General features: G+C 44.4%; 1 protein-coding gene across 3 annotated transcripts; it reads left to right on the top strand.

The window, feature by feature from the left end:
- Nucleotides 1–1351: 1351 nt before the first annotated feature.
- Nucleotides 1352–23529, top strand: LOC106560878 (protein transport protein Sec31A). 3 transcript variants are annotated; one of them, XM_082978760.1, is made up of 26 exons: nt 1352–1494; nt 2732–2846; nt 3198–3321; nt 3437–3632; nt 3831–3926; nt 4405–4545; nt 5864–6006; nt 6388–6487; nt 6664–6825; nt 7150–7338; nt 8103–8336; nt 8912–9079; nt 9271–9406; nt 9644–9822; nt 10659–10785; nt 11119–11264; nt 11436–11609; nt 12142–12327; nt 12658–12889; nt 14696–15115; nt 16011–16055; nt 17241–17296; nt 19242–19427; nt 19706–19825; nt 19976–20047; nt 22023–23529. In XM_082978760.1, exons 2-26 carry the CDS (start codon nt 2768–2770, stop codon nt 22200–22202), a joined length of 3891 nt encoding a protein of 1296 aa, XP_082834886.1. In that variant the 5' UTR covers nt 1352–1494; nt 2732–2767; the 3' UTR covers nt 22203–23529. The 3 variants fall into 3 exon arrangements, with proteins under 3 accessions (XP_082834886.1, XP_082834887.1, XP_082834888.1); XM_082978761.1 differs by having other exon boundaries at nt 7186–7338; XM_082978762.1 differs by lacking the exon at nt 16011–16055.
- The last annotated feature ends 731 nt before the right edge of the window (nt 23530–24260 follow it).

A 24260-nucleotide genomic window follows, 5' to 3' on the forward strand; every position in this document is an offset into this window, starting at 1 on the left:
TGGGACACAGCCGGTTGAATAAGACCTTAAACGTGATAGGAAAGCATCCAACAGGAAAGTGTGATTATTGCCAGGAAACAGAGACCGTGGAGCATGTATTGCTAGTGTGGACAGTATCAGAGGGAAAGAGATAGGCTGAGATCTAGAATGAGGGAGAAGGGGATACAGGAAACGAGTTTAAAGAGTCTATTGTGTAGAACATCATTAGATATAGTCTCAAATATTTTAGATTTTTTTTAAGAATAACGGGCTGGCAGGTAGGATTTAGTTTCTCCGTCTTTGGCCCACACTCCAGTACAGTAGGTGGCGGTAATGCACCATCATGTTGGATGCCAAACGTCGATAAACCCCCACAGAAGAAGAAGAAGAAGAAGAAGAAGAAGAAGAAGAAGAAGAGCTGTGACTGGCCTCACTCCAGGACAGTAGGTGGCGGTGTAGGCACTTTAAAAATTGGATGCGATCCGCCAACCCAATCTCATAAAAGAAGAACGTTTACCAAGACGACAGTGAATCAAAGATTTTATAAATAAACCAAGATAGACCACACCCTCGTTTCCAATGGGAACAAATGAGCCAAGCATGAGCTGGCGAGATCCTATTGTCGTGTTCTTGCACATATCTGCGTTATGTCCGTTAGGAACCCCTACTCTGTGAAGTGCACAATAACTCAATTCCCCTGTGCGCCCCTTTTAAACAACGCAATTTTTTTTTACTACTTTTGCAAAGGGAAAAGTCTGCAAAACGTAGGTCACTCTTTTCACAACATGTTTTAGCTTTGGGAACAGAAAACTGTATTGAGATCAAACGTTTAATCGATAAGAAAATGTGTAGAATATCGGCTAAAATCCATCTGGTTCCATCGTATCCCGCTGCCCGCCATCAGGCTTCCTCTCACTACCATATATTGTACAATCCAGGTGTGCAAAACTCTTACAGATTTACCCAGAAAGACTCACAGCTGTAATCACTTCCAAAGGTGATTCTAACTTGTATTGACTCAGGGATGTGAAGACTTATGTAAAGGAGATATCTGTATTTTTATTTTCAATACATTTGCAAAAATGTCTAAAACATGTTTTCATTATGGGTATTGTGTGTAAAATATATATATATTGTTTTAATCAATTTTCAAAATGTGGACTAAATCAAGCGGTATGAATACTTTCTGAAGTTGCAACATTGTTCATCAGGAAATTACAATGTCTAGTTAGATGTAATACTGTTTTGAAAAAATCAAAACTATGTATTCAGTACTTTCATCAACCAAGCCCAGTACGGATACTACTGACATATGGAGAGGCGAGACAATCTTTGCTGAACTGAAAACATTGCAAAACACAGCTACAGGTCAAACCAAGTTACTGACTGCTGTGATATTTGAACCCATGTCGGCCACCGTAGAGGAGGATAAACATATCAATGATTACGTTGGGAGTGCCCGGTAGTTTTCTACATCATTTGTTGCTAGAAAGATTGATAATCATCAATTCCGAAGTAAGTATTTTATATTTTTATATACATATATGGGGGTACTAACAATATAGTGTTAGAATACATTTATTCTAGCTTGCTAGATTTATAAGCTGAACGACACGTCTGCATGATTTAGCTGTCAAGCTAGCCGTAGTAGCTCTAGCAGAAGCCAATGACACGTATCGGTAACTAGCCTAGCTAGCTACCGTTAGCTAACTAAACTGGGATGGTTTATAGGTAATGTTGGTTGAACTATTAGCTATAAAGCTAACATTATATATTTTATATATATATGTCATTACGGTGAAGAAAAGCCGTTAGCAGTCTGTATTACTAACCAAATGATGGATGTTAGCTAGCTCAACGTTTTTTCATTACACAGCAGCTATCCATCTACGCTATCCATCTACGCTATCTAACGGTACGCTCGCTTCTCGTGTTGTTGATTCATGAGACGTGATTGAAATTGATTCTTCTAACGTTAGTGAATTATGTTTCAGCTTATTAACCATCCCTACACGTTACGTAGCTAACGTTAACTAGCTACTGAAACGCCCGACAATATTTCGTTTTGATTATTCAGAAACGTTTAACGTTTGATAGTTAGCTGTAGGTGGGTTCTTAGTGTTTAGAAATTGGCTAGCCCCATATGACACCCAGTACTGCCCAATGCAATGCGCGTACCTTGGGTTTATTCCTTACGTCTTGCAACGGAAACTTTGCACCGTTTAAGAAGTCAACTGAGAGAGACCTACCTGAATTTTTCTGATAGAAACTCTTGTTTTCGTGGCAAAACTTTTTCAGTTTGGAGGAAACGTTTTGCAACAGAATTTGCGTTATGAATACACTCCAGGTGTCATAACTGCCAGGGGTGTGTTCAATATGAAAAAACTTTGTTTAACATAGCCAAAAACATTTCGAAATGTTTTTGGCTATTTTCAACGTTTTAGTCAATGGTGCTGAAGAGAAGAACGGTGTGATTATGGTGGCTCAGGAGGGCTATTGTGTATGGTGGGCTGCACAATATTGTGTGATTAGCTACAAATGGTCACACTGGGGATTTATGTATCTCAGTGTGTCACACCCATATTGATCAGGGTACACCCACCAAACAGGAACAAACACCTCAAAAGCTGTTGAAGAATGGTGCACACTGTTTGGTGCATACCATTGCTACACAATGTAGCAAAAATTGAACCGAACTGAATGCACCCCAGTATTGAAACGTCATTAAAAGTGCTTGTTTTTCATTATTTAGGACTTTGATAGAGGCATCCTAGCCCAATAGAGGAAGATGAGGCTGAAAGAGATCCAGAGGACAGCTCATCCAGCATGGAGTCCTGCCCCCCATCACCCTATCTGCCTGGCTTTAGGTAGGGCACACATGTTACCTGTATCAGGCCTGTCCATACCTGTCCTGTCCTGCACTAACCCTTCTACCTAACCTTACGTAGGGTAGAACTGTTTTGTGTATCAGGACTGTCATGCGCTTATACAGTAGATAGTTCCAGATGTTTAGGCATTCTTGCCAGATGCCTCCCAGATCTGTTTATGCTATCTAGCCAACATGGCACGTGTGCATAAACAGATTTGGGAGCAGGCTTCTAAAATCAGGAGTGATGTAACCAATGATAACAGGCTTCACTTTTAATTCTGAATAACATACTCTTGAGTTCTTGTGATTTATTAGATTTCTTTCTTGGTCTGTTTTTGTTGACGAACAGGCACGTCAGCTCAGCAGCTGGATGCGTCATTCAACACCACTGCCGCCTTGGAAATATTCCAGGTGGATTTTGCCGATCCTTCCCTGGACATGAAGCTCAAGGGGTCTCTACCTACTTCTAACAGGTAAGCAACAAAATGACCTGCTAACCCAATACATTACCAGTTATCAAGTTAATATATTATTGTATCAATGCATATGATTCAACCTATAACATTTGATTTGATATCTGTGCCCTAGGCTGCATAGTCTGGTGTGGGTAAACTTTGGAGCAGGAGAAGACGGTTTGGGAGGGAGACTGATTGGAGGCAGTGATAATGGCATGGTAACAGTGTATAGCCCAGAAGCCATTGTAACATCAGGGGCAGAGGCAATAATAGGACAGTCTGACAAACACACTGGGCCTGTCAGAGCACTAGACTTCAACCCCTTTCAGGTAAATAATGGTAGCAGCCAGTCAAGTCTTTGGCCCATTTCTCACTTGTAGTTTGGCATGCAATTTAAAATAGCTACTAAATTACATTAAATTAAGCTTTTAATATGAACACTTAAAGGATATGTTCAATTCAATGTTCTGTACAGTATTATATTCCCCACATGTATTTTTTTCTCATTTGAATGTACTCTCTCTCAGAGTAATCTGTTGGCGTCAGGGGCAAACGATTCAGAGATCTATATCTGGGATCTGAACAATTTCAGCAATCCAATGACACCCGGGACAAAGTCACAGGTAAATGTCTCTGGGGAAGTTTGTCCCGTTCTCTTCAATTTCCATTCAGCGTCTTCTCTAAATCAAAATGGTGGATATTCCAGGTGAATTAAGTTCCCTGGAATGAGTCTTAATTTAATTTTGAACAGTTTTCTCCATGTTTCCCCTCTTTGTAGCTTTGTGAGGTAAGAGTGAAAGCCAGTGTGTGTGTGTGTGTGTGGTTGTTGTCTGGTGTGTGGTGGCTTTAACATGTGTGGGCTGGTGGGAATGTTAAATAACCTAACACTTCCTCCTATCCAGATATTACTGAAGTCTCAAAGAAATAGTCTTCCACAGTGTGGCAGTGTTGGGAATTTTGGCTTTGCTTTTTAATGCGTAATAACACTTTTTTTTTGTTGTTAATCTCTAAAATGTGTGCTGTGACATTCTCCAATCCATAATTCCTCAAGGAATATCTATATTTGTAACAGTGCTGTTCCTTCTCTCCCCATCCACCTAGCCTCCTGAAGATATCAGTGTAGTGTCGTGGAACAGGCAGGTCCAACACATCCTGGCCTCTGCAAACCCCAGTGGGAAAGCAGTGGTCTGGGACCTGAGGAAGAACGAGCCCATCATCAAGATTAGTGACCACAGCAACCGGGTGAGTACAGTAGACTAGTGAGTACAGTAGATTGGTGACCACAGCAACCGGGTGAGTACAGTAGACTAGTGAGTACAGTAGATTGGTGACCACAGCAACCGGGTGAGTACAGTAGACTAGTGAGTACAGTAGATTGGTGACCACAGCAACCGGGTGAGTACAGTAGACTAGTGAGTACAGTAGATTGGTGACCACAGCAACCGGGTGAGTACAGTAGACTAGTGAGTACAGTAGATTGGTGACCACAGCAACCGGGTGAGTACAGTAGACTAGTGAGTACAGTAGATTGGTGACCACAGCAACCGGGTGAGTACAGTAGACTAGTGAGTACAGTAGATTGGTGACCACAGCAACCGGGTGAGTACAGTAGACTAGTGAGTACAGTAGATTGGTGACCACAGCAACCGGGCGGGTACAGTAGATTGGTGACCACAGCAACTGGGTGGGTACAGTAGATTGGTGACCACAGCAACCGGGCGGGTACAGTCGATTGGTGACCACAGCAACCGGGCGGGTACAGTAGTCTGTCCTGAGGAACCACTGGGAGTCTGGACTGCGTCATGTTAGCTCCCCTCTCATACTGACTCTAGTCTGGACTGTATCATGTTAGCTCCCCTCTCATACTGACTCTAGTCTGGACTGTATCATGTTAGCTCCCCTCTCATACTGACTCTAGTCTGGACTGTATCATGTTAGCTCCCCTCTCATACTGACTCTAGTCTGGACTGTATCACCACTTATGCTGTACAGAAGTTAACACAATACACGGCATGTAGAAATGTTGAAAGGCTGTTGTGTTGTAGATGCACTGTTTAGGGATGCTCTGGTCTGATGTTGTGTTGTAGATGCTCTGTTCAGGGATGCTCTGGTCTGATGTTGTGTTGTAGATGCTCTGTTCAGGGATGCTCTGGTCTGGTGTTGTAGACGCTCTGGTCTGGTGTTGTAGACGCTCTGGTCTGGTGTTGTAGACGCTCTGGTCTGGTGTGGTGTTGTAGATGCACTGTTCAGGGATGCTCTGGTCTGATGTAGTGTTGTGTTGTAGATGCTCTGTTCAGGGATGCTCTGGTCTGGTGTTGTAGACGCTCTGCTCTGGTGTTGTGTTGTAGACGCTCTGCTCTGGTGTTGTGTTGTAGACGCTCTGGTCTGGTGTTGTAGATGCTCTGGTCTGGTGTGGTGTTGTAGATGCACTGTTCAGGGATGCTCTGGTCTGATGTAGTGTTGTGTTGTAGATGCTCTGTTCAGGGATGCTCTGGTCTGATGTTGTGTTGTAGATGCTCTGTTCAGGGATGCTCTGGTCTGATGTAGTGTTGTGTTGTAGATGCACTGTTCAGGGATGCTCTGGCACCCTGAGGTGGCCACACAGTTGGTCCTGGCCTCAGAAGATGACCGCATGCCAGTCATTCAGATGTGGGACCTGCGCTTTGCCACATCCCCTCTCAAAGTCCTGGAGAACCACACAAGGTGAGCCTTCGGGACATTGTGCCACACATTGCTTTAAATTGAATTGTTATGTATGATGGTGATGATATGGTCTCTGTTATGGCAGGTGCAGCTAAATACTTCATGTTTCTACCTCCAACAGTGCAGTAATATCTAACAATAGTAATCCACATAATAAAACATTTCTTTATACGTTGGTGATGTGCTACTTTAATTGTCTGTATGTTGTTTGTTGTGTTTTTATTGGTGTTGTATGTATTAAGTGGTTCAATCACATTTCCTTTTTAGGGATTAATGAAGTAGAATTAGTTATTCTAGCTCGGTGGCTGTTGTGTCATAGTTGAAGTTAAAAGAGAAAGCATTGACTGTCGGTGATGATGGCTTGATGTTTTTCCTCCTCAGGGGACTTCTGTCCATAGCGTGGAGCCAAGCAGACCCAGAGCTGTTGCTCAGTAGTGCTAAAGACAACAGGATTCTCTGCTGGAACCCCAACACTGGAGAGGTACCTGCTTTTCTGCTCTGTTCTAAAGGTCTCATCGCATCATGTGGTGTATATGGCCTCCATCACAAGGCCCCCGCCATCTTTCCCTGCCCAGGGCTTCTTCAGATGCCTCTGTTGTCTAGGTGATCTGTCTCTACAATGTCGTGGTGATCCAATCTCTCTCCCCATCTCTCTAGGTGATCTATGAATTACCAACCACCAACCAGTGGTGCTTTGACATCCAGTGGTGTCCCAGGAACCCAGCGCTGCTGTCGGCGGCCTCGTTTGACGGGTGGATCAGTATTTACAGCGTGATGGGAGGAAGCCTGGAGGCCCAGCAGCAGAGCAGGGCTGATCAGGTAGAGAGCCTCTATCTGTGGCCATGTCTATTTACTGTCTAAAGGAAACCACACACAATCCAGTGTTGCCACTGGAAGTCACTCTGGATAAGAGTGTCTGCTAAATGCTAAAACATCAAAAGCTCCCTATTTCCTATGTAGTGCTGTATCTTCAACACTATTTCTGGAATAGATGTGATTTGATTGTTGTAACATTTTGGCGTAGTCAGGTATCTCGTAGTCAGGTAGCGTTGAATGTGGTTGCTACTGCTACTATAGTGGTAGGCTATGGTTGTAGACCTTCTCATTAAAGACCTCTGCTCATTTCTCTTATCTTATATTTAGATTGGAATGCAGTCTTTGTGTGGTACTTTCCCACAGATCTCCTCGTCCTTTGACACCATGGATCCGTTTGGGACAGGCCAGGTGCTGCCCCCTCTGCAAGTTCCCCAACCCACCCCTCAGACCACCCTCGTCGCTCCGCTGAAGAAGCCCCCCAAGTGGGTTCGTAGGCCCGTAGGAGCCTCATTTGCTGTAAGTGCAATGTACTTGACCGTTTTTTCATTTTTATATATCCATTTTTTGTATTGCAGAAGGTAAATAACATAAGTAAATGCCTATTGTGAGGAACCCCAATATGTTTAAGTAGTAAGGCATGACAACCTGTGGATTATGGTGGAAACACACGGTTAAAGTCTATTCTTAGGCATGACAACCTGTGGATTATGGTGGAAACACACGGTTAAAGTCTATTCTTAGGCATGACAACCTTTGGATTATGGTGGAAACACACGGTTAAAGTCTATTCTTAGGCATGACAACCTTTGGATTATGGTGGAAACACACGGTTAAAGTGTATTCTTAGGCATGACAACCTGTGGATTATGGTGGAAACACACGGTTAAAGTGTATTCTTAAGCATGACAACCTTTGGATTATGGTGGAAACACACGGTTAAAGTGTATTCTTAGGCATGACAACCTGTGGATTATGGTGGAAACACACGATTTTAAGTCTATTCTTAGGTATGACAAACTTTGGATTATGGTGGGAACACACGGTTAAAGTGTGTTCTTAGGGATGACAACCTTTGGATTATGGTGGAAACACACGGTTAAAGTGTATTCTTTGGCATGACAACCTGTGGATTATGGTGGAAACACACAGTTAAAGTGTGTTTACTCTTCAGTCACGCTCTACTTATAAAGGGACTCTACGTGCTTATGACAAGTCTTACAATGTATTATAACTGCATCATAGTAATAGTACATTTTCCTCCCATCCTCTTCTCCTTGTAGTTTGGTGGGAAGCTGATCACCTTTGAGAGTCCTAAGGCTCCAGTCCAGAGCCCACAGGCCGTCCCTGTCCCCAGGCAGGTGTTTGTGAGCCAAGTCACCACGGAAACAGAGCTCCTCCAACGTTCCAGAGAGCTGCAGGCTGCTCTGCAATCTGGTTCCTTGTCAGACTACTGCCAGGCCAAGATCCACAAGGCCCCCACAGACTCTGAACAGGACATATGGAGGTTTCTCCTGGTAGGTGTTATGACACTGCACAGTGGCATCAAAGGTTCATTTTAAAGGAATAATGGAAAATTTTGGCAATTAAGCAACTTTTCTACATACCACAGGGTCAAACAAGGTAACATTATAGAGACAGTGTGACATTCTGGCATTTAATCCCTTTTTCTACTCACCCAGATCTCATGGATACCATTTTTGCCTCTGCATGCAGTTTTGAAGGTAGTTTTGGGAGCCATTGCTAACTAGCGTTAGCACAATGGCTGGAAGTCTCCTGGAACTGTTAGCATGCTAAAATGGTATCCATGAGTTCATCTGACCCTCGTTAATTAGAAAAGTTGCTTAATTGCCAAAATGTAAAGAATTCCAGTTATCTGTGACATCTGAGGTCCTGTCAGTCCTTCAGACTGAACCGTAGCAGGACTCACAGAACACCTCATGGAGATGACACATTTCCATGAACAGTAGAATTCTCTGTACAATGTGTTTGGATAGAAAGGCACTCAGGAGCCAAGACCGATATATGATGAACACAAGTTCTGCAAGGGTTGTTTAGGTTTCCAATGTTGACCACCTCCTGATGTTTGCAGGTCAACTTTGAAGATGAAGCCCGGGTCAAATTCCTGAGTCTTTTGGGTTTCAGCAAAGAGGATTTAGAGAGAAAGATATCCACCTGCTTGGGGAAGAACCTGCAGCCTAACGGACATGGAGTGGATGCCAACGATCTGGCTGAGAAGATACAGCTTCTCTCTACTCAGGTCAGTCCAGGAACATAGCTCTACATAGCCCATTCTCTTTTATAGTAGTCCTAATTCTAGTCTGCATATCTTCCACCGTCCTATAGAGGGCAGTGACGAGTATCAGAAGTGATATGTGGTCTCTTTTTCATAACAACATGAATCCTGTCACCTTTTTATATCATCACCAGTTGTCCTCGTTTTGTTTCCAGAGGTCAGAAGAATCCGGGGATGCGGTGGACTCCACCAAGACTCCGGGTTCATCCTCCCCCTCTGACTTTTTCAGTCAGATCCCAGCACAACCACAGGACAAGGAGAAGATCAGCTTCCAAATCCCTGTCTCAGCAGGTACTGCTTGTCTTCTGTTCAGTATCACAGCAGTTGGACGTGACTTCAGCTCTCTCTTCCTGTGAAATCTAAACAGTACGGACTGGTTTCCCGGACACATAACAAAAAGCATGTTCAATGTAAAACCTTTTTAGTCCAGCATTAGGCTTAATATGAATCTGTTGTCCTGGTAACTGGCCCTTTGTATGACTGTAACTCTCCGTATCTCATTCAGTTGCTTTGCCTCTGTTGTCGCAGATGCAGATGGTCTGATCAGCCAGGCTCTGCTGGTGGGAAACTTTGAGGGAGCGGTGGATCTGTGTCTGAACGACGGGCGTTACGCTGAGGCCATCCTGCTGGCTATCAGTGGAGGACAGGAGCTACTGCAGAAGACCCAGCAGACATACCTGGACAAGCAGAGGAACAGCATCTCTATGGTAAGACGGAGAACATACCTGGACGAGCAGAGGAACAGCATCTCTATGGTAAGACGGAGAACATACCTGGACCAGCAGAGGAACAGCATCTCTATGGTAAGACGGCGAACATACCTGGACCAGCAGAGGAACAGCATCTCTATGGTAAGACGGAGAACATACCTGGACGAGCAGAGGAACAGCATATCTATGGTAAGACGGAGAACATACCTGGACCAGCAGAGGAACAGCATCTCTATGGTAAGACGGGGGACATACCTGGACCAGCAGAGAAACAGCATCTCTATGGTAAGACGGGGGACATACCTGGACCAGCAGAGGAACAGCATCTCTATGGTAAGACGGAGAACATACCTGGACCAGCAGAGGAACAGCATCTCTATGGTAAGACGGCGAACATACCTGGACCAGCAGAGGAACAGCATCTCTATGGTAAGACGGCGAACATACCTGGACCAGCAGAGGAACAGCATCTCTATGGTAAGACGGAGAACATACCTGGACCAGCAGAGGAACAGCATCTCTATGGTAAGACGGAGAACATACCTGGACCAGCAGAGGAACAGCATCTCTATGGTAAGACGGAGAACATACCTGGACCAGCAGAGGAACAGCATCTCTATGGTAAGACGGGGAACTTTTGAACCGGGGCCAATTTGGGACTTACCCTCATGACTATTTGATTGATATTATATTTGTATGACTTGATTACTAGCTAGCAAAGTTAATTTAGTTCAGAATATAGTTACTTTATATCAACAGTGCAAAATAATCAGATTTACTGAGTCAACATGAATAAATACAACATGGTTAAGTCTACTATCTACCGTCCTCAGCTGATCTCATCCGTGGTGACCCAGAACTGGGGAGACATCGTGCAGAGCTGTGACTTGGATAACTGGAAGGAGGCTCTCGCTGCTCTCCTAACCTACGCTCACCCCAAAGAGTTTGCTCATCTGTGTGGTAAGAACACCAAGATGGTGACGATTGTAACAAAGGAATCAGGAAACCCCGACTTGCTTTTACCTTGAGTTCAGCACTTATTTCTGCGGTCACTAGAAATCTATTTCACAAGAGAGACCTGATTGTACCTGATGGTCTCTTCTGCTTCCTGTTCCTAACCCCTCCCTCCCTTTCTCCTGGTATGACTATAACGGATCTCTATGCTGTGTAGACTATCTGGAGGGTGAGAGGACAGAGCAATGCTGTCTGCAGGCATCTCTGTTACATCTATCTAACGTCTCCTACTTTCTCTCCCTCTCTTCCATGCTCTCCCTCCCTCTCCTGGTACTGTAGAGACCCTGGGGTCGCGTCTGGAGGGTGAGAGGACAGAGAAACGCTGTCTGCAGGCATGTCTCTGTTACATTTGCTCTGGGAACATTGAGAAACTAGTGGAATGCTGGGCCCTGCAGAGGGACTGCTCATCTCCCCTGGTTTTAGAGGTAACAAATAGTTTTTTATCTATATATTTATCCTTCATTTAACCATGGAAGTCACTTTTCCAAGTGAACCCTAGTGTTATGATGATATGATAACTGGCCACCGATACTATCTGTAATGACATCGTAGGAACCAGGTAGTAACAATATGTAATCTGTGTGATTGACCTCCAGGACCTGGTAGAGAAGATGATGGTTCTGCGTAAGTCTGTGGAGCGTCTGAGGAACAGCGAGGTGGCTGTACAGAGTCCTATCCTGGCTGACAAGCTGACTCGCTATGCTGGTCTCCTAGCTTCACAAGGCAGCCTGGCTACAGCCTTGTCCTACCTGCCAGACACCTCAGACCAGGTAAACACAACCTCCACTACTCTTCAGATACCTTATCAACTAGGAAATGTTTAAAGATGTCATCATGCTTCAAAGACACCTTGTTTTCTCTCTCCTGGATTGTGTTCAGACCTGCATTTAATATGGAAGTTGTGCTTCATTGATCTTGCCTGGTGTCAGGGAACTAATGATGTAGTCCAGAAAGGGTATTTCCCACCATCTGGTACTCCGGAGGGGTGTACTGCAATCAGGATCACTGAGTTTGCCTGCTTACTTTGATAAACAACCAGAAATTACTCCAGATTTTCTGGGTCGTTAACAAAGCTAAATGTCCCTGTGTTCTTGTCTGTTGAGTTAATAAAACCATGCCCATTTCAAGGTTATCAAAAAATATAATAATAATAATATTTCATAATATTTAGGCAAGTTAGCTGGCTAACTCCCTGGTTTATAGTTTAGCCCTCAGGCAGGCTGAAGCATCAAACTGTTTGAAATAGTTCAAGTACGATTCTAACTGTTATGGTTTTGTTCTGTGGTGTTTGTCTTCCTGCAGGCTTGCATCATGATGATGAGAGACCGGCTGTTCCACGCCCAGGGAGAGAGAGGAGCAGCATGGGGTCAACAGCCCCCACCGTTCCCTTACAACATAGTCAGGGTGACGGGGGGCGACCCTGACCCCACTCGGGCCCCTGCTGTCCCCCCCCAAGCACAACCACCAGCACAGACAACACAGACACCGGTATTTAGGAATTAATGCATTTTATTTGACACTTTTGCCTCAGCTATGAGAATGCAACAATACACACATAAAAATGATTGAGGATTCTAAAACACAAAGTAAACAGATGTATTTCCATTGATTTCTACATTGATGAATCTAACTTGAGGTGTCCATGACATCATAGCAGTTGCTAGAGTAGATGTTATGAAACATCAGCTTTGGTATATTGTTATGTTCTCATGTATGTTTCTGTGGCTGCATTCCATTCTACTTTTGAAGTAGTCAACTATAAAGGGAATAGGGTGCCGTTTCGGACGCAGGCTGTGTATAAATGATGTTTCTCTCCAGGGGCCCTACCAGCCTCCTCTTCCTGTGATGCCAGTGGTTGGCCAGCCTCCTCTTCCTCTGATGCCAGTGGTTGGACAGCCTCCTATGACCACAGTCTTCACTCCTCAAGCTGTTACTCACTCCAGAGGGCCTCCTCCTCCTTCGTATGGTGGTCTGCCACCCTCCTCCCATGCTCCTCCACCTAGTGGGCTGCTACGGCCAGTCTACCCTCAACATCCTGCCACTGCCCCAGGTAGGCACTCACCCTCAGTCCAGGGCCGTGTTCAGCAGGTGTTGTCTGGAACTGATCCTGTGCGTAGTATGCTTACTGACTTTATCTTGCTATTTTTCTCTCCTGTGTTTTTGTTCTACCTTGTAATTTGTAGTGCTGTATTGATTGCTGCGTTGTTGGGTTTGGAGCTTGGAGCTTGTAAGAAAGGCATTTCACTGTACTTGTGTATGTGACATTAAAACTTAACCTCTATGGGCTAGGTGGGACGCTAGCGTGCCACCCGTGGTGCACTCCATCAACAGCAGGTGCATTTCAAGAGCGGCAAATTTGAATCCAAATAAATGTCAAAATTCAAATTTTTCAAACATACAACTATTTTACACCCTTTGAAAGATAAACATCTCCTTAATCTAACCACGTTTTACGATTTCAAAAAGGTTTTACGGCGAAAGCATAAATTTAGAGTATGTTAGGACAGTACATTTACAAGAGTTGTGTGTAATGTTTTGTCAAGTCAAAGACAGGGTCACCAAAACCATAAAACCAGCTAAAATGATGCACTAACCTTTTACAATCTCCATCAGATGACACTCCTAGGACATTATGTTAGACAATGCATGCATTTTTAGTTCTATCAAGTTCATATTTATATCCAAAAACAGCGTTTTACTATGGCATTGATGTTGAGGAAATCGTTTCCCTCCAATAACCGGCAGTCAAGTCAGCGTCACAAATTAAATAATTAAAATTAGAAAACATTGGTAAAATATTATATTGTCATTTAAAGAATTATAGATTTACATCTTTTGACCGCAATCAACTTGCCAGATTTAAAAATAACCTTACTGGGAAATCACACTTTGCAATAATCTGAGCACTGCGCCCAGAAAAATACGCGTTGCGATACAGACTAGACGTCATGTTGGGGAGATCTAAAATCGAAAATACTATGTAAATAATCCATTACCTTTGATTCTCTTCATCAGATGTCACTTCCAGGTATCACAGGTCCATAACGAATGTAGTTTTGTTCAAAAAAGCTCATCATTTATGTCCAAAAATCTCCGTCTTGTTAGCACATGATCTAAGCCAGCCGGACTTCTCGTCATGAACGAGGGGAAAAAATATATTTACGTTCGTTCAAACATGTCAAACGTTGTATAGCATAAATCATTAGGGCCTTTTTTAACCAGAACATGAATAATATTCAAGGTGGACGAATGCATACTCTTTTATAACGTATTGGAACGAGGATACCCAACATGAACTCGCGCGCCAGGTGTCTAATGGGACATCATCGTTCCATGGCTCTTGTTCGGTCAGATCTCCCTCCAGAAGACTCAAAACACTTTGTAAAGGCTGGTGACATCTAGTGGAAGCAATAGGAAGTGCCAAAATATTCCTCAGCCCCTGTGTTTTTCAATGGGATAGGTTTAAAGGTAATACAACACATCAGGTATCCACTTCCTGTCAGAAAATGTCTCAGGGTTTTGCCTGCCAAATGAGTTCTGTTATACTCACAGACACCATTCAAACAGTTTTGGAAACTTTAGAGTGTTTTCTATCCATATATAATAAGTATATGCATATTCTAGTTACTGGGTAGGATTAGTAACCAGATTAAATCGGGTACATTTTTTTTATCCAGACGTGCAAATGCTGCCCCCTAGCCCTAACAGGTTTTAAACATGTTTGTTCTACATAATATATTTCTATGTGAGCGTAATATACAAGCTGTGCCCTGCTGAACCAGGTAGTATTCTGTCACCTCCCAGACACTACTCCAGATTGCTCTTGATGTAACATGTCTGTCTCCTGTCTGCTCAGGGTTCTCTCCAATCCAGCCATTCCAGCCACAACAGCAGCCCATGTCTGCAGGACTAGGTGGCCCTGGCCTCTCTGCCTTCCCTCCAGGACCTACTATGCCAGGCTCCAGCCTGTCTGGACACCCCCTGCCTCCCTTCTCTGCCCCTGGCAGCCTCGCCACCATGCCCAGCCCAAGGCTACCTCCGTCAGGCTTCACACCCACCTCGCTCCCTTCAGGCCCCATGCCACCCAGCTACCAGCAGCCTGGGGCCCCCGTCGGCATGTACCCACCAGGGGGGTCTCACCTTCACAGCCAGGGCCCACCTGCAGGTCCCCCCTCTGGTCCGTATTCACCCCTGGGACCCGGGTACCCACAAGGAGGTCCTGGAGCCCCGGCCGTCAAGTCCTTCTCTGCTCCGTCGGTTGCTCCTCCTCCTACAGGTACTGACCATGATGCAATTGATGTGTTGCGTCCCAAATGCCATCCTATGCATGATATAGTGCACTTCTGTTGACCTGGGCTCGTACGGTCAGTAGGACCCTACTGTTGTTGACCGGGGCTCGTACGGTCAGTAGGACCCTACTGTTGTTGACCGGGGCTCGTACGGTCAGCAGGACCCTACTGTTGTTGACCGGGGCTCGTAAGGTCAGTAGGACCCTACTGTTGTTGACCGGGGCTCGTACGGTCAGCAGGACCCTACTGTTGTTGACCGGGGCTCGTACGGTCAGCAGGACCCTACTGTTGTTGACCGGGGCTCGTACGGTCAGCAGGACCCTACTGTTGTTGACCGGGGCTCGTACGGTCAGTAGGACCCTACCGTTGTTGACCGGGGCTCGTACGGTCAGCAGGACCCTACCGTTGTTGACCGGGGCTCGTACGGTCAGCAGGACCCTACTGTTGTTGACCGGGGCTCGTACGGTCAGCAGGACCCTACTGTTGTTGACCGGGGCTCGTACGGTCAGCAGGACCCTACCGTTGTTGACCGGGGCTCGTACGGTCAGCAGGACCCTACCGTTGTTGACCGGGGCTCGTACGGTCAGCAGGACCCTACCGTTGTTGACTGGGGCTCGTACGGTCAGCAGGACGCTATAAAGAGAATGGGGTGTCATTTGGGACACAGGCATGGCCTGTAACACCACTGTTTATCTGTTGTGATAGTCATCTTTAATCATATCTTTATTCATAACTCATTTATGCTTAAAGAAGGAATGGTAGATTCTTGTTTGACACTTTTTATAAATACTAAATCATATGTAGTGAGATTTGAGAAGTGAATAACGTAATGTTAATATATAAATGCTTTTGATTGAGCTGTCCCCCTTGTTTAACTTTCAGGGTATTTCCCTTGGCTGAGTACTCCCCTTGTTGACGATGATGAAGGTGACAGTGAGCGTGACAGACAGAGATAGGTTTGGATATGGTGGGATAAGACTGTGTTAATGCAGACAGGGATAGGTTTAGATATGGTGGGATAAGACTGTGTTAATGCTGACAGGGATAGGTTTAGATATGGTGGGATAAGACTGTGTTAATGCAGACAGGGATAGGTTTGGATATGGTGGGATAAGACTGTGTTAATGCAGACAGGGATAGGTTTGGATATGGTGGGATAAGACTGTGTTAATGCAGACAGGGATAGGTTTAGATATGGTGGGATAAGACTGTGTTAATGCAGACAGGGATAGGTTTAGATATGGTGGGATAAGACTGTGTTAATGCAGACAGGGATAGGTTTGGATATGGTGGGATAAGACTGTGTTAATGCAGACAGGGATAGGTTTAGATATGGTGGGATAAGACTGTGTTAATGCGGACAGGGATAGGTTTGGATATGGTGGGATAAGACTGTTAATGCAGACAGGGATAGGTTTAGATATGGTGGGATAAGACTGTTAATGCAGACAGGGATAGGTTTAGATATGGTGGGATAAGACTGTGTTAATTCAGACAGGGATAGGTTTAAATATGGTGGGATAAGACTGTGAATGCAGACAGAGATAGGTTTAGATGTGCTGGGATAAGACTGTGAATGTAGACATGTAGAAAGGTGTTTGCCTGTGCCGTCACATGATTTTACAGGAGCGTGTTGGGCTGGTCTTTGATTTATAACAATCATTGTAACGATGTAGCGAAATAATCCATGCTAAATCACTGTTGTTGGTGATTTACATTTACTAATTTAATACCAAAGTATCTGTTTTTGAAATGTATGATATTTGAGTACTAAAAATGTCCATTTACCAAAGTATTAGGCTATGCCAAGTAGTGAAGCTAATGCAACAACAATAATGTTTTATTATTGTCAGTCAGTGTGTCCAATGTAACTGCACTGTGATGCTGCCTGGCCGTGGCCTGCTGTCTGTTGAAGTGACCTGTTTGTTGCTACTCCAATGGAAATACCTTTTTGTTTATCAGAGTTGAAAGTGACGTTTAAGAGTTTGAGAAATAACCCTGCTCAACTTAATGTAACTCCAGGTCTCTAGGCTCTTGGCTTTGGCTGCTGTCTGGATTCTTAAAAAGCCACCAGTGTCTTGTGGCTGACTATTCATCTTTCACTATCTACAGGACAAGATGGTTGGAATGACCCACCAGCAGTACGAGGGGGTCCCAGGAAGAAAAAGGTATCTGCTCTGGATAAAGGACCTTCATACCTTCCCCATCCTCTCTGATAACATGGACTAGCTCAGACTGGAGAAATGTGGACCACTTACAATTTGTCCAACCCAGTCCAGGACCAGTAGACCATCTTGATAATGTTAATAGCTATAATCTTAGTTCTATGTAAACCAGTATTCAGTGAATATACAGTCGAAGTCGGAAGTTTACATACAGCTTAGCCAAATACCTTTAAACTCAGTTTTTCACAATCCCTGACATTTAATCCTAGTAAAAATTCCCTGTCTTAGGTCAGTTAGGATCACCACTTTATTTTAAGAATGTGAAATGTCAGAATAATAGTAGAGAGAGTGATTTATTTCAGCTTTTATTTCTTTCATCACATTCCCAGTGGGTCAGAAGTTTACATGCACTCAATTAGTATTTGGTAGCATTGCCTTTAAATTGTTTAACTTGGGTCAAACGTTTCAGGTAGCCTTCCACGAGCTTCCCACAATAAGTTGGGTGAATTTTGGCCCATTCCTCCTGACAGAGCTGTGTAACTGAGTCAGGTTTGTAGGCCTCCTTGCTCGCACATGCTTTTTCAGTTCTGCCCACAAATGTTCTATGGGATTGAGGTCGGGGCTTTGTGATAGCCACTCCAATACCTTGACTTTGTTGACCTTAAGCCATTTTGCCACAACTTTGGAAGTATGCTTGGGGTCATTGTCCATTTGGAAGACCCATTTGCGACCAAGCTTTAACTTCTTGACTGATGTCTTGAGATGTTGCTTCAATATATCCACATAATTTTCCTCCCTCATGAAGCCATCTATTTTGTGAAGTGCACCAGTCCCTCCTGCAGCAAAGCACCCCCACAACATGATGCTGCCACCCCCGTGCTTCACAGTTGGGATGGTGTTCTTCAGCTTGCAAGCCTCCCCCTCTTTCCTCCAAACATAACGATGGTCATTATGGCCAAACTGTCCTATTTTTGATTCATCAGACCAGAGGACATTTCTCCAAAAAGTACGATCTTTGTCCCCATGTGCAGTTACAAACTGTAGTCTGGCTTTTTTATGGCGGTTTTGGAGCAGTGGCTTCTTCCTTGCTGAGTGGCCTTTCAGGTTATGTCGATATAAGACTCGTTTTAATGTGGATATAGATACTTTTGTACCTGTTTCCTCCAGCATCTTCACAAGGTCGTTTGCTGTTGTTCTGGGATTGATTTGCACTTTTCGCACCAAAGTACGTTCATCTCTAGGTGACAGAACGTGTCTCCTTCCTGAGCGGTATGACGGCTGTGTGGTCATACTTGCGTACTATTGTTTGTACAGATGAACGTGGTACCTTCAGGTGTTTGGAAATTGCTCCCAAGGATGAACCAGACTTGTGGAAGTCTACAATTTTTTTTCTGAGGTCTTGGCTGATTTCTTTTGATTCTCCCATGATGTCAAGCAAAGAGGCACTGAGTTTGAAGGTAGGCCTTGAAATACATCCGAAGGTACACCTCCAATTGACTCAAATTATGTCAATTAGCCTATCAGATGCTTCTAAAGCCGTGACATAATTTTCTGGAATTTTCCAAGCTGTCAACTTAGTGTATGTAAACTTCTGACCCACCGGAATTGTGATACAGTGAAATAATCTGTCTGTAAACAATTGTTGTTAAAATTACTTGTGTCATGCTCAAAGTAGATGTCCTAACCGACTTGCCAAAACCTATAGTTTGTTCACAATAAATTTGTGGAGTGGTTGAAAAATGAGTTTTAATGACTCCAACCTAAGTGTATGTAAACTTCCGACTTCAACTGTATGTTCTCCAGATGTTGTAGACTGTCTTTGGTATTTCAGTACTTTCACGTGTTTAAACATGCATTAAGATCTTAGCTGTATGTTAACCAGTATAAGGTGAGGGTTTTATGCCTAATAAACCTGCTGGTGTGTGAATCTGTGTTCTGTCTGTCTCAGATTGTCCCAGACAACTACACCCCTCCTGCTCCCATCACCGCCCCTGTTATGGGGGGTTACCCCATGGAGGACCATCATCAGCCCCAAGGACAGCAGGGCCACGACCCCAGTCGCACCCAGCAGGGCCACGACCCCAGCCGTACGCAGCAGTTCCCCCCAGGGGCCCCTCAGGAGCCCAGCGTACAGGTCAGTGGCAACCTTGTCTCAAGCCCTTCTGTGTTTCTCCATGCCCAGTTCTGGAGCCAGAATACAGTGGGATTTCTGGTAACATGAGACTAGTGCGAACCTAACCCAGTACCATTTACTTTCTTATTAAAGGCCTGGCAGGCTGACCTCTAACCCCTAAAGTCAAGCTACCATTTACTTTCTTATTAAAGGCCTGCCAGGCCGACCTCTAACCCCTAAAGTCAGGCTACTAGTTACTTATAGGTAGGCAGATCTCTAAGTCCTGTGTGTCCCTTCAGCTCCTCCAGGCGCTGCCGGCTGAGAGGGTGGAGCAGAGAGAGATCCCTGCAGAGCACATGGTCCTCAAGCAGACCTTCGACAGCCTGGTTCAATGCTGCCAGCTAGCCGCACAAGACCCAGTAAGTCTTTACACAGGACAGTAGTATCAGCTCTTGTGATTCAAAAGACAGAATTTCTACCCATATATCTGCATAAGACACACAGAGCCATTCTGAAGGTGCTGCTGTTCGAGTCTGACATCCTAATATTCTATATATTTTTTTTCTCAGCAAACAAAAAGAAAACTTGACGATGCATCGAAACGCCTTGGGTACCTGTATGACAAGCTGAGAGAGCAAACGGTGAGAACATGTAGCAGATGCTCTACCACAGGGCCCAGCCTCGGAGTTCAGAAATCTGCTGTTTCAAAACACACACGTTAAAAATAATCTGCTTTTTAAACCATTTCACCTGCGTTTTATATTGAAAGTCAGCAGTTTTTTTTTTTTGTTCAATAGAGTGATCAGGGACATGTAACTATAGTTTTCCGTCACAGAAAATACATCAGTGCAACACATTCAGGCAGAAAATAACTTCATTTTCATCAGATGACAACAGAAGTGGAACGCCATTTGGCAGGCAGCCACACCAGTAAATGAGTTTACAATTAAAAAGCACTGTCTTTTTTTGCAAAAACGATGCATGGCCATCATATTTCTGTTCACCGTAGAAAGAATGTAGCCAGCTACATTTCCCAATGTTTTGCTTGAAGTTAATCTTGTATTTTACCAGAGAAAAGTTGGCTACACGGGAAACAGGGAAAAGCAGCTCCACATCAGTCAGAGCGCTATCTGCTGATAGAATGCCGTTCCTGAAGTCTCATCCGAGCGGAGAAGTGCAACTGAAGCACAAAATTAGTCTGATGCCGAGCAGAAATTACAATAAGAAGCATTTTAGATTTGCTGTACAAAACGCAGCAAGATATTTCTTATTTGTTTTATATTTTTTTATGCGTGAAAATCATAGAATTCTCCATTAACACAATCCCTGTACCATGATGTCAGTTAGTTCTCATTCTAACCCTGTCAAGTTACTCCACTACATAACAGACCCAGTCGTGGTGCTCTACTACATAACAGACCCAGTCGTGGTGCTCTACTACATAACAGACCCAGTCGTGGTGCTCTACTACATAACAGACCCAGTCGTGGTGCTCTACTACATAACAGACCCAGTCGTGGTGCTCCACTACATAACAGACCCTGTCGTGGTGCTCCACTACATAACAGACCCTGTCGTGGTGCTCCACTACATAACAGACCCTGTCGTGGTGCTCCACTACATAACAGACCCAGTCGTGGTGCTCCACTACATAACAGACCCAGTCGTGGTGCTCCACTACATAACAGACCCAGTCGTGGTGCTCTACTACATAACAGACCCAGTCGTGGTGCTCCACTACATAACAGACCCAGTCGTGGTGCTCTACTACATAACAGACCCAGTCGTGGTGCTCTACTACATAACAGACCCAGTCGTGGTGCTTCACTACATAACAGACCCAGTCGTGGTGCTCCACTACATAACAGACCCAGTCGTGGTGCTCCACTACATAACAGACCCAGTCGTGGTGCTCCACTACATAACAGACCCAGTCGTGGTGCTCCACTACATAACAGACCCAGTCGTGGTGCTCCACTACATAACAGACCCAGTCGTGGTGCTCCACTACATAACAGACCCAGTCGTGGTGCTCCACTACATAACAGACCCAGTCGTGGTGCTCCACTACATAACAGACCCAGTCGGGGTGCTCCACTACATAACAGACCCAGTCGTGGTGCTCCACTACATAACAGACCCAGTCGGGGTGCTCCACTACATAACAGACCCAGTCGGGGTGCTCCACTACATAACAGACCCAGTCGTGGTGCTCCACTACATAACAGACCCAGTCGTGGTGCTCCACTACATAACAGACCCAGTCGTGGTGCTCCACTACATAACAGACCCAGTCGTGGTGCTCCACTACATAACAGACCCAGTCGTGGTGCTCCACTACATAACAGACCCAGTCGTGGTGCTCCACTACATAACAGACCCAGTCGTGGTGCTCCACTACATAACAGACCCAGTCGTGGTGCTCCACTACATAACAGACCCAGTCGTGGTGCTCCACTACATAACAGACCCAGTCGTGGTGCTCCACTACATAACAGACCCAGTCGTGGTGCTCCACTACATAACAGACCCAGTCGTGGTGCTCCACTACATAACAGATTGTAAAGGAAATGTGTACATGCCTATAGTAACTTAAATTCTCCCCTCATCCTGTAGCTGTCTAACAACATCCTGGGTGGTTTACATGAGATCAGCCGCTGTGTGGCGGGCAAGAACTACCAGCGTGGCCTGGAGGTCCACACTGCTGTGGTCACCAGCAGCAACTTCAGCGAGATCCAAGCCTTCATGCCCATCCTCAAAGTGGTCATGACCATCGCCAACAAGCTGGGCGTCTGACCACTGATCCCACACCAAGGCTAGCTTCTAGAATAAACCGTGTTTCCTATAATGCTCTACTTCTGACCAGACCCTATGGGCTCTTTACGGGCCCTGTGGGATCTGAGGGCACCGAGGGCCCCATGATCTATGAGGGCCTTTGAGGGCTCTATGAGGGCCCCGAGGGCTCTTGTCAAAAGTAGTGCCCTATATAGGGAGTAGAGTGCCATTTGGAACACTCAAAACACACCAAGATAAAACAGCCTTCAGTGTTATCATATGGATGGATCACAATGTTATAGATGAGATATTTATTTCTTTTTCAGCTGTTGAAATGTGCTTTGATAAAAGACATGATTGCAGATGTGTGGTTTTCGCTTGACTAAAGCCGACTCATTGAAAGGTTTCTGACTTGGCTGATGATGAGAGGTGTTCTCCTCTCTGAGAAGAGGAGTTATTGCTACTGTGGTGGTTATCAACAGCAAAACACCCAATATTATTAAAGAAGTTGTGTCCTTGAGCTTTTTGATGGGAAGATACCTGATGTTAAATATGTAAGGGGTGGGGGTTACTGATGTGGGATGTTGTTGAGAGCTGAGGATTTAAATGTCATATGTTTGAGAGTGGAGAAAAACAATGTGGGCTTACATCCAACTAAGGGAAGACTTTGGAGAGCGAGGTTGTTTTGTCCACCTTCCTACCTCATCTTTCCTTAACAAATCCACACAACGTCCAGCTGATTTTAGAATAGTTAGGAAGTGATTGAGTTATATACACTTTTGTAATACATACTGTACCACAGCGAAGATAGTTACTTTTTCACTGACATACCAGTGTGTTCTACAGACCAGTGTGTTCTACACACCAGTGTGTTCTACAGACCAGTGTGCCATCTCTTAGTTTGTTACGTTTTCAGGCCAAAGCACTGCAACAACTAGCTCTGATCCAGGGTGATACGTGCAGCTTGTTGACTCAGAGCTGTGTCAGCACCTGCACATTACGCCCTGGTCCAGAGCTATGCAACAAAAGAATCTAATTTGATGATTCTTGTGGAGTTGCTGGATTTTTACAGTCAGTCCGCGTTAGTCACTATAGAGTGGCCCGCTGCCATCAGCTAGCTTGTGTGATTGAGATACTGTATGAGAACGGTGTGTGTCCTGGTTGTTGGCTTTGCCCCCTGTTTATAGTGTGCTGGCTTCTGTTGTGTATAAACTGTAATAACCACACCACTGTAAACAGCTTTGGTGTGGTTACACTTGACATTTCATTCTGATTGAAGAACGTGGCAGTTATCGACTGAAATATGATTTATGGCAAAGAAACCCATGAATAAATCTCTTGAAATATTTTTGTGAATTGCAAGTGGTGCGTAAGCTACACTCCCCCTATTTATTTGTTGTTGACGATTCCCCATTTTTAATAATGAATTAGTAATTCCCCCTGTTTAATAAGGAATTAGCTATTCCCCCTGTTTAATAAGGAATTAGCTATTCCCCCTGTTTAATAAGGAATTAGCTATTCCCCCTGTTTAATAAGGAATTAGCTATTCCCCCTGTTTAATAAGGAATTAGCTATTCCCCCTGTTTAATAAGGAATTAGCTATTCCCCCTGTTTAATAAGGAATTAGCTATTCCCCCTGTTTAATAAGGAATTAGCTATTCCCCCTGTTTAATAAGGAATTAGCAATTCCCCATTTTTAATAAGGAATTAGTAATTCCCCCTGTTTAATAATGAATTAGTAATTCCCCCTGTTTAATAAGGAATTAGCTATTCCCCCTGTTTAATAAGGAATTAGTAATTCCCCCTGTTTAATAAGGAATTAGCTATTTCTTATTTGACCTGTTGCATCCTATATTTAGTTTCTAAATGTGCATAGCCATAGAAATGACCTTCCCACAACCCCCTTGTCTTTTTTGGGAGGGGGTTTGTGCCCAAAACATTATCACACCAAAGCTGATCCATTGTAGTGTTTTGTTCTCATTGGGAGTGGCCTATGATTACTTATGTACTTAATATTAGTCTAGGTCTAATGTGCAAATTCAAATAAAATGTTTGAGAGAGAGCTGGAGCAGTGGAAAC

Source organism: Salmo salar, chromosome 01 (assembly GCF_965601325.2).
Source record: "Salmo salar chromosome 01, fSalSal1, whole genome shotgun sequence".
NCBI classification, from domain to species: Eukaryota; Metazoa; Chordata; class Actinopteri; order Salmoniformes; family Salmonidae; genus Salmo; species Salmo salar.

Excerpts from the sequence above, each read along its gene's own strand:
- LOC106560878 (XM_082978760.1), top strand. The coding sequence starts at position 2,768 with ATGAGGCTGAAAGAGATCCAGAGGACAGCTCATCCAGCATGGAGTCCT. Across the intron at positions 3,633-3,830 it reads TAGACTTCAACCCCTTTCAG|AGTAATCTGTTGGCGTCAGG; the intron begins GTAAATAATGGT and ends ACTCTCTCTCAG. Across the intron at positions 19,428-19,705 it reads CTCAGGAGCCCAGCGTACAG|CTCCTCCAGGCGCTGCCGGC; the intron begins GTCAGTGGCAAC and ends GTGTCCCTTCAG.